Here is an 11,346-nt window from a genome sequence, read left to right as displayed (position 1 = left end):
GCTCATCTATTGTAGTTTATTATTGCTTATGGTCAATGGGCATCAATTACCACTGAAAATAGATTATAAATTATAAATTATTATAAATTAATAATAATAATATAATAGCATTGAATGAGTGAAATAAAAAAGCCTTCATTAAATATCTTCAGCTAGGTAACATCCTAATAATAACATCCGATAACATAATAGATCCATGGTAACATCCGGTAGCTTGATAGCATACAGACTGAGAAAAATATATATCTGAAATTTACATTGTGTTACTCATGATGTCATATAAGTGTTTGTTTGTTTGATTTTTATGTCTTTGCTTATTTTATGACCTTTTATTTATTTTTTTATTAACATTATGAACAGTTTTCTGTTTTGACGAGCGTCTGTTCCTCTGCGGTTTCTTCATTCACCACCAGATGTCGCCCATGAGGCGATGTATTCATCTTTCAAGAAATACATAGAGTAAGTAGAGTACTTTTGAGAGGTTCTCAAAGTTTTCATGGCTGGACCTTAAAATAAAAGTAAGTTGACATGTCTGTAATCATTTAAAATGATTCAGATCTAGTTTAATGACATTGTATTTGTCTGAGCTAATTTCACAACAATAATTCGATTTTAAAAAAGAAGATAAGATAATAAGCATTATTATTATTATTATTATGATTATGATTACGGTTACGATTGTGATTATGATTGTTATTATTATTGTTGTTATTATTGTTATTATTATAGTTATTATTAATATTATTAATAATAATAATACAAATAACAATAATAATAATAATATGATTATGATTATTATGATTACAACAACTCACAACCCTCTTGCTCATGAAGATCTGCGTCCCAATTTTGGTTAGCCTTATTTTATTAACTTAACAAAGCAGTCGCAGCAGTAGTACTTAGTAGTCGACTACTCAGTAATAATCTTTTACATTAACTGACTAGTCAAACAATTACTTCTTCTATACGTTTTCTATACATGGATCTTCTGAGTGCATTTTTAAGCACATAAAACTGTAAATGTGGTGAATGAAGGGTTCTAGTTAGAAAATATTTATAAAACATGTGTGTTTTTGACATGTTGATTTAATAATGCAGCTTTCTTTTTTATAAAAGGTCTTTTGCTTATGTTTTTAAAGTGTGTTCACGGGGTGAGCGCAGAAGTCATAGTCTGGTGTAGAACTTGTCAAGCTTTATTTACTGGTTTCACCCTTTGTCATCATGTTTGCTTCAGACCCACAATTTACTATGAACAAAAACATTTTCTCTCTTTTTTGTCTTTCATTGTTTTTTGAAAGATACGGTACAACACATAACAAGAACAAACAGAATTAGAAACGGAGAGCAAAAATAAAGAAAAAAAGAGTAATCCAAAGAAAATCAGTGTGTCCCCTGTTGTACTGTCTCATCTGTCCCAATGTCTCTTTAATATGTCCAAGTCTAATCAAATTAAAAGTCAATTTTTCCATTCTTCAAATGGCCAGAGTTATTCCAGGTCCAGTCCCTGATCATCGGCTTCATCCTCGTCATTCACTTTATTGTCATTGCCTTTTTTGCTGCAGCCAAAAGGGCATTCCACAGGTATCCTTCAATCACCTCCATTGTTGGAGTTTCACATCTGTGAATACATATTTTAAAGTCCAGTGGAATGTGGGTGTAGAAGACTGAAGCCTCACTGATCTCAGTCCAGTATTTAGAGTTTACAATTGTACAATCTTGATCATGTTTGAAACAAACACTACTATAGTTTATATATATATATAATCCTGTAAAAAATATCTGCATAACTGCATGTAAAATCCATTGAAATCTAAATCAGTGCTTAGTGTCTTTTAAGGACTTTTTTTGAGCCGTGGACCTGGCCGTGCTCCAGCACATCACACTGCTTAGGGAAGGTTTAATTTAGTTTTAGGTTCTCTCGCATTACAAATGTGTAAGATGTTAAACTGACCATTTGGTCAGTTTAACATCTTACACATTTGTAATATTTGTCCAACTTTAATTATATGGTGCACAGTGAATAGACTACATCTATGCAAGTGTCATTTGTGAGCTTATAAAAGCTGTTAATGACCAGCTCGGCTTGTGAAATGCACACAGCGTCCTCCCTTAAACTCTGTGTGTGCCTGGGTCCAGCTCCTCTTTTCTTCCTGCTTCTCATACAACTATGATACCTTAAATTACACATATTATTATTGTCCGGTGTGCTGCCAAGACTTTAAGAGGATCAAGATGAGAGGAGGGGGCATTAAGTGAAAATAAACCCCACGCTTTGAAGCATGCCTCAGCCTTTCCAACCAAAAACAACTGGCTGGATTTTTATCACAGCCCAAATCATGCAAAGAGGCTCCAATAAGAAAACATTTTAACTGAAGTAGCCTTGACTTTGACCTTCAGTGAGGTAAGTTCAGTTCTCCAAAAGTATGTACTGAGGTAGGTTCTCTGTTCACATTCTTCCCTCAGGCTTGTTTGGTTCCCTTCAGTTTAGTTTTATACTCTTGTTGTTGGTGGCTCCACTCATCCTTCTGCACAAAAAACAACTTCACAAAAGATGTGATTGTTGCACTGAACATTTCTTTAGGTCAAAACGGCTGCTGCATTGAACAGTTCCACATTGCACAATGTAGATGAATGTTGATGGGATCTTTAGTGAAGCTGAGGTATTTAGAACTAAATGGTTATAACCTTCCCATTTGACCATTGGCGTCAGCAATATGGTGTTCATCTACTTGATGGGGTTTATAGAGCCTCAGTCAAGGAGTTGTTTTGAGGTTGTTGCTGTTAAATTGCATATAATGGAATTAGGTTGAACTGTTGGATTTAAATTGAAGTGTGAAGATCGACAACAAAGTGTCCTATACAGAATAGTGCTTTAGTCATGACTGCAGGATTGAAATGTTGGTTTCTGTTTGGTCTTATGGATATTTAAATTAGGGCTGCAAATGTGTGTGCTGGCCTGAACTGCCCTTTAGTTTTCTGTCATTGTGTTTGATATAAATAAGATACAGTGCAGTGTTAAGACGGCAGCACACATGCCAGGCTCCAAGTTCAGCCTTTGTTACATCATTTTGCCTCGTCTTCTTTACTTCCTGAAGTCAAACACAATTTCCCCACAGCCTTTGCTCTTGCTCGGTGTCTGTCCTGGAGCCTGTGCGTGTTTTGTGACGCGGATGGTGCATTGGAGCCACACAGCGCGCGGCCTGCTTCAAATCTGCGGATATGCGAGATGAATTTAGAAAATGATGTGCAGCTCTCCGGTCCCGTCCTGGCCACCCAGCCCGGACCCGGACCCAGACCCAGACCCAGACCTGCGCCGCGGGCCATCGCTGCGATTAGAGGCAGGAAATGTGGGAATCCCCAACAAAGGGCTCCATCATTAAACACAAATAAACTTAAGACTCCCGACAATAGCCCTCTGCCCCGCTCGACCCCGCTCACGCCTCTGCGTCCCGCACCACGCGCTTTCAAGTCTCACACGTGAAAATCCCACTTTGATCCAGTATCAGTGACTGAGCTGGGCCATATTAACCACAGGGAAATATTCTCACAGCATGAGTATTTATTCATAGGCCTAAACCTGTATTTATTGTGTAGGCCTATATTTAATGAATTAAGCTGTATCTTTCACTGACGGTGACCAGTGAAAGGAGCTTTAATCAGTGCGTGTTCCAGGGACATTTCGAACAGTTATATTGTTTAGATACCTCTTATTAGCTATGGCCTTTCCAAAAATCAATAAATGCATTTGACTTATAACCTGCGCTTCTCATGAATTCTTCTGCAGTCAAGAGGGAACATTGCTTCACCCTAAAGGCTATTTTTGAGTCTTCTAAAATATTGACGTTGAACAGTAGCCTACAGTTAGAGCCTAAGCTGATTGTTTATGAATATACAAAACACGCCAGAGCGTGCGTGCTAAAGCCTCTACAGCCAGAGGCTGATGCCAGCTTTAGTCTCGTGCTGGTCCAGGCCTCTTTGCCTCTTGAGTGAGTGTGATTGGTCAGGATGCTCTTCATCGTGCCTCTGTGACGTCACAGCCCTCCTGCCTCAGCCACGCAGCGCACTCTCAAAGGATGCAAGGTTTTTTCCGAGGACGCACCTTCTCCTCATCGCGCACAGACTTCACACTCACGAGCTCATTCTGGACCAGGACTAATTCTGAGGGATTTTAAACGGGACGACGCCACACGTGTGCAGTCCACGTGGCAACACAAGAGTGAAGAACTCTTGCTTAATGGTTTGGTGATGGTGCAGCGCTGTGTGTAAACGTGTTCGGGGGCTGCAGTGGTGACCCACCTGCCGCAGGTATCACTGCTGGTCCCAGCATCGACTATGTGCCTGGTCTGGACTCATGGAGGACGCACTGATCGATGTTGTGGGAGAAGGAGTGAAGGAGTCCGCGGAGGACGGGGCTCAGGACCAGTCCAGCCTGGAGGTTCCCGGTGACTGCCCCACTCCCGGGGGCGCACCGCCAAAATCCAAAGGTCCCACGTCCGTCAAACCGCCATACTCGTACATCGCGCTGATCACCATGGCAATCCTTCAAAGTCCAAAGAAGAGACTGACCCTGAGTGAGATCTGCGACTTCATCAGCCACCGCTTCGCGTACTATCGTGAGAAGTTCCCCGCGTGGCAGAACTCCATCAGGCACAACTTATCGCTCAACGACTGCTTCGTGAAGATGCCCCGGGAGCCTGGGAACCCGGGCAAAGGCAACTATTGGACCCTGGACCCCAACTCCGCGGACATGTTCGAGAACGGCAGCTTCTTGCGCCGACGTAAACGTTTCAAGCGGCAACATTTCCGGTTCGAGGCGCTGAAGGAGCAGCATCTGGAGCCCAGTGTGTTGCCGGGCTTTACGCACGGAGCTTACGGACTCGGAGCAGGGGTCATGCCGCTGCCCGGACTGGAGCTGTACCCGTACTTCCAGCACGCGGCCTCTCCGTGCGCCGCGTCCATCCCGCCCGTCAGCAGCCTATTGCCGGCGCTGTCCAGCTTCTTCTCCCGGGGCGCGCTCTCGGCCAAGGCGCTGCTCCACGCGCAGCCCGTGGCCCGGTGCGCCGCGTACTCTCCACTGGGCCCCGGGTACGGTCCGCTCTTTCCCCCCGCGGCTCCTCAACTTCTGACCGTGCAGGAATATCACAAGCTGCAGGAGGAGCGCGCTGTGGCCGCTCTGACAAAACAATGATCCCCGCGCGCGCACGGACAATTCTCAGGTAACGGACTTTATGGACCGTTAACGCGTCGTGAACAATGTACATTCAGACTTTTTCCACTGCCGTGTTACTCATCTGACGTCATTCTTTTTACATATTTAAATACCGTTTCTGGAACATAATAAAGTTCAATATTAAAGCTTAATTTACTCTCATCGTGGATTTATTTTGCACGTGAGCCACAAATGTCCATCTTGTTTTTTTATTAACGTGTGAACAATATAGAACTATAACTAAAGTAGTTGGATTGGCCTTTGCAATTACAGGCTGTGTGCATAATGTAGATCAGGCCTGTTTGTGAAGCCTGATATTTAGAAGCTGTTTTATTGACCTGGTTGGGCACGTCTTCTGTCTGACTGTCACAATAGCCACGTTATGACACGTGACCTTCAGGTGCACGTTGGTTCCAGTGGATTAGCGCGTGAAATCCTGATGCTGCGCTCAGTGTGGCCTCAGCGCGGGGCCTTCAGTCTGGGGCCAAATGTGCTTTTACCAGTTATTTTCAAACCACGTTTTGGTGTTCTACAGCCTACTGTTGTTTAGTTATTTCTGTTTGGTTATGGCCTACTATATAAAAAAAAACATGTGTATTTATTATTATGATCATTATTAATAATCATGATGATAATGATAATAATAATACTAATGAAAAATGCACAAAAATATACATTGCACGGTGGTTTTGTCACGCACTTCAATGAACCAGCGAGGTCTGGTGAGGTTTTCTCTTGAAATAGACCTATTCATTTTAATAAGTTTATTTTAAGTCTGCATAGACGCGTGTCTGAGTATCAAATAGAGAGCAAAACAATGTTTTTTTAAATTTGCAATATTCTTAAATGCAAATTCAGGCAACTAAAAAAAATTAAACAAGTTTAAAAATGAACAATTCAAAGTCCATACAACTTTAAAAAGTGGTTGGTAAATCTACAATAGATTTAAATCTAAAAGAGACAAGATTTTGTATAAAATCTAATTAATCTAATGTTTGAGTATGTTTGAGTCTAATTCTCAAACATACAACAGCATAAAATAATGTAACCCAAAAACTTTTTTTGTCCCTCTCCTGATTTGGTGGATGTGCTATATTTATATTTATGTTCTAGTTACGTCTCCGCAGTTCAGACTGTAGTCCAATAATGATATGTTGTGGAGCAAGTATTCTTTAATTCTGCCCTGAGCTTGGTTTAGTTGGATTACTGAGCTGGTCCACACCACACGCGTGCAGAGGCTCAACTTTATCCAAATGAAGAGAAGATCAACTGATGGAAGTTTCATTGTTTTTTTACACAGAATTGGCCTTATTCTCTCAGATTTTGTGGTTTGAAGAGCTCAAATTTAATCATTCAGATTGGTAATGATATCATACAGAATAATAGCATAAATACTGTTCTCTGGAAACCATAAATCGTTTTTGATTCATCAAATAGCTTTTATATGATAAATATAACAGAATTGATACTATTATTTTAGCATCTTTAAGACCCACACAGTTAAATAATGATGGGTTGAGGCAAAGACTTGCAAATAAATAATTCAATCGCTGCTTGAATCCGTATGCTTAGAAACACATAAAATCACGTAAAATCAGACACACACACACACACACACACACACACACACAAACACACACAAACACACACACACACACACACACACACACAAACACACACACACACACACACACACAAACACACACATACACACACACACACACACACACACACACACACACACACATAATTTTATCCTGACAACAAATTGACATTATGCTCCTCAGCATTGACCCTAACACTACCGAAATGGTACAACGCTGCTAACGATATTGAATAATTGACAATACACATACATGATCATAATGTATCAAACAGGAGGCTCGCTGTCAGCGATCGCCCCGTATCCCTACAGTCTTTTTTCACGTGACCCATTAAACAAACAGCTTACTTTATTTACTACCTGTTTTGACTTTTTCCTTCCAACGCAATTATACATATTTTATTGGAATGGAAATTTTGTCTGCTTATATAAATGTTAGTGAGTATTTGGAAAATGTTGTGATTATGACAATTAAATTTCTACTGCTTATTTTCAAACTAAAATAGGAGTTATTCCTCAGTATCCATATATTTTTTAAAGAACTGAAAATAAATATATAATGCCCATGTTAGTTTATCTTGAAAATCACATTTACATTTGGCATTGGATGATCATTACTTGACCCAATCAAGCTATTCTGTTTTTATACCATTTGTTCTAAACTGTTATGTGCCAATATAAGCTTCATTGGGGAGTATACCAGAGTGTTGGTAAAAAAAAAGCCGCAGCGCACACTGCTCACTGTGTCCAGATGAGCTGTGAGCGAGACCTCACTGTTTCTAATGAGCTCTGAAGACATTTGATGAAGTAAGTCTCCTGAGGTGCTGGAAGGCTAGGATTAGGACATGGATAAACACTGAACACTGTAACAGCGACTGATTGGCAGCCAGAGAGGGGAGTCGGGGTCAGCGTCTGGGGAGGGGGAGCCCGTGCACCTGATAAAATAAGCACAGCACACACTCGGGCTGTGTGTGGCGAAGGACTAGAGCACATCAGTTTTCATTCAACAAGCAACAAAACACCACGCTCAGGTAGAACTTTTTATGATCTTCACTGCATTCGGTTACGACGGTCTGAAATGTCATTGTGTTTGCTCGTCACCGGTGTGAGGTTCTCTGATAGTAAAGGTGTGATTGATGAGATGAATAAAGGTCTAATGTGAGAATGAGTGTAGCATGTTCCACCACATTCTGTGCCTCCGCGTGGACGTCATCTATGAGTCGTCATAACTCATATTTCTCTCATGTGGAGCTCTGTCTGGGAAAAGTGTGAGGACTCAGTCTGAAGTCCTCTCAAGCTGAACAGTGCTATAGTACTTCATTCTCCAGTGCCCACGCCAAACCAAACAGGCAGGACAAACTCATCACTTGAGCACCGCCGTCTCTTCCCAGAAACACAAACTCCTGGCAAATGTTTGACTGAAAACTGAATGCATCTGTCATCTTGCAGAAGAAAAGAGTTAGATCTTACAGTTGCTGTGTCTCTGCTTTTCTAGATTCAAACAGTAAAATAAAATCATGATGACTATAGCAATATGGGCCAAGGACACTCCTGGAGACTTTCTGTAGCATCAGACTCAACAGGAATGCCAGCCTGAGTGATTTAGTATCAACCTGCCACAGTGCGCCCGTTCTCAGGAAGAATCAGGGGATAGTAGTGGAGGCAGAGATGATACACGGGTCGGAGAAAGATGGATTGAGCAACAAGAGGCAAAACTGGAGGTAACAGTGATGAGAATGTTGAGATTCTGTGTGGGAGTGACGATGATGATGAATATAACAAGGATCAGAAGGGCTAGAAAGAGATGATTTGGACATAAAGGATGAGACTTTTAGAACTAAATTGCACTATTGTACACCTCCAGATCAGTGCTTGTTATCTGGCCTGTGTCATCACCCCCTACAGTGGAAGGACAATAATATCATATGTGTTGAGTGTTCATATGTCCACACACTGTACTGTTGATGAATAAACACATAATATGTTAGAAAACCTTTGAGCTGACAGCACTAGGCCCAGAATAAATAGATTTATGGATTTTGTGAAGTGAGTTGGTTTGAGAAAAGAGGTTGAAGAAGATTGAGCCACATGATTTCCTGCAATGCCAGCTAAAAATCGAAAAGAAAAAGAAGAAATGAATTGTTTCTGTAGCGTTGCTGTCAAAAAAGTCTTTGTTGGGGTAAGCGGTGCATTGCATTCTGGGAGGACTCCTACCCAAGCAAAAACAATATCTGTATTGTTTCAAATGCTCTTAAACGCATCATTTGAAACACTTCTGAAAGATTTTCCTCTCTTTTTCGTGCGTGTAGAAGGCTGCCTGACAAATCATTGCTTTGCCAGCCACCAATTTGTCTCTGTTTTTCACTTGTGAGATGGCTCAGCTGAGTGCTTGGACAGAATATGTCCTGGGGTCTTGTGGTTTCAGGTTATCATCATGTGTGAAGTATGTGAAGCTGACACCTTTAGGTGAGCTAGAGAACTCACTTTAATGCCTGACTTGCACAGTCCGCACTTGCTCCTTGGTGTTTGCTTTTCCTGGCAGCGTCTATCTCTGCTACCCTGCTTTAGGGAGTTATTCAATTATAAATCCTCCAACTTTTTTCCTTTTCGTTTTTCTCCCTTTGGTTCCCTTCTCTGATCGGGCTTTGCTTCACCTGCAGCCAAGCATAGTAAAACACACTGCTGCAGGTCTTGTGCCCAACAGTTTAGTACACCCTGGCAAAGTAAAGAGTTCTTTTTTTGGATAAGGGACCTTTTTTTTTGTATCATTCGTGCCAACACATGACTGTGACATATAGCAGGAGAGCCACCCAAGAAGCAGAATGAGCTCACACCTCAGCCACGCGCTCACAGACTGTGCACTTGGGGGTTAAGGAAACAGTCAAATCCAAACCAAAAAGAAACAATGAGAAAGAGGAAATAAACAGCCATCTTTAGAAAGTAAAACACTCAAGTGATCACTCAGTAGGTGGCACCGCTTCCACCTGAACTTCATCCTCTTTGGTCCCCTGCTGCTTCCCACCTGGCAACCTCATGTCTCTGTTTGGAGAATGAAGCAACAGTGTAATTTGGGTTTTATGTAGGGCAGAGCTCTCCAACCTCAGTTAATGTGTCAGATTACATACTGAAAAATATATAATAAAATAAATTAGGGGAAAATAACTTTGGTTCAGTGATGAATTTACATAAAAAGCTCAAGTGCACAGCCTAAAGTAGTGATACGGTACACTTTATTGTCCCCTTTGAGGACAGAATTCTGCATTTGACCCATCCTCCAGTGCCACTGGGGAAACCTGTCAGGAGCAGATTCCGCTGACCAATCTCAGATATTCATCTTGGTCAGGTCTATTTTAGCTGGACAATCGTAGCTGGAGGATTTGACCTATGGAAGCTTGTTTTGGGTTTATAAAGTGAACACACCCAGACATGGGGAAGAATCAATGGCCTAATGTGTTGATTTTCAACATTACATATTATAATCTAATCCATGTATTAAGATCTCTTGTAGGAATGACACGATATTGAATTTTGATGTTATAATTTTGTGAGAAAAAATATCAGTGAACAAGTGAAAGCCGTAACTCACTTTCATTCACATGTCAAATTAGATCACCATTTCTGTGTGTGACAATCGTTATGACACAAAGCTTTTTGAAAGATATGATTATTGTGACACAAACAATTTACAGTAGGCTTATTGATTTGATTCATTGAATGAATTTAAATGGCTTAATTGTTCTTATTTAATATTGTCATAATTATTATCATGTTTCTTAGGATTATTTTGTCACTTAAATAATCACAATCTAGTAGCAGCAGTAGCTATTAAGTTACATTAAGAAGAACAGAACACAGAATACATTATTTTACCTATACATGGGTGAAAAATATTGGTTTGTCTTTTTATTTCCCCTTAATTTAGTTTAGTTGTGTTAAAGCCGTAGAGCTGTAGTGCAGCTGCAGACATGAACCACCCATGCAGATCAATACGTCCAATTACTTCATTACCGCTGGAAATGTTTTATCTTATACACTTTTTGAAAGACTGCTTTAAGGGGGTTTGCTCCTTGTTCTCAGGTCTGGAGAAAACTTTCCTCTCCACTTACAGACCCATTGTGATCAAAGGCAGTATGAATGTGATGTCACCCACAGCAGCCCCTAACCCACTTATTGCACTAAATGAGAGCCATTAGCCATGCAAACACGGGCTTATAACTCTCTGTCATCTCACCAAAATCCAACCAGGAAGTACAATTAAGGTCCAAGACGTGTTAAAGAGGGGTCAGGGTGTGCGCATGGGCTCGTTACTGTAATATAGACTCTTCTCTAATGACTCACTTACCGGGACTGACCAAGATGAACTCTGCTTCTACACCCGCCATGGCCATCACATCTGAGCACATCTGAACACGAGCCAGTTAATAGCAACTTCTCTCTTCTTATTCTCTATAACATCTGCAGTGGCATATTACAACTTGGAAATGGATTTTAAGAGGGGAGTGGAGAGCGGTGCCAGAATGGGAAAAACATGGAT

At 40.9% G+C, this 11,346-nt stretch overlaps 1 protein-coding gene across 1 annotated transcript; it reads left to right on the top strand.

The window, feature by feature from the left end:
- Positions 1-4,087: 4,087 nt before the first annotated feature.
- foxd7 (forkhead box D7) lies at positions 4,088-5,318 on the top strand. Its single transcript, XM_072442225.1, has one exon. The coding sequence runs from the start codon at positions 4,352-4,354 to the stop codon at positions 5,186-5,188; it is 837 nt and encodes a 278-aa protein (XP_072298326.1). The 5' UTR covers positions 4,088-4,351; the 3' UTR covers positions 5,189-5,318.
- Positions 5,319-11,346: the final 6,028 nt, after the last annotated feature.

The sequence above is a fragment of the Eucyclogobius newberryi genome, unplaced genomic scaffold (assembly GCF_026437365.1).
Source record: "Eucyclogobius newberryi isolate DKJ021-1_F unplaced genomic scaffold, fEucNew1.0.hap1 SCAF_13, whole genome shotgun sequence".
NCBI lineage: Eukaryota > Metazoa > Chordata > Actinopteri > Gobiiformes > Gobiidae > Eucyclogobius > Eucyclogobius newberryi.
The sequence above is the reverse complement of the archived record's forward strand: the minus strand, read 5'-3'. Positions and strand labels throughout refer to the sequence as shown.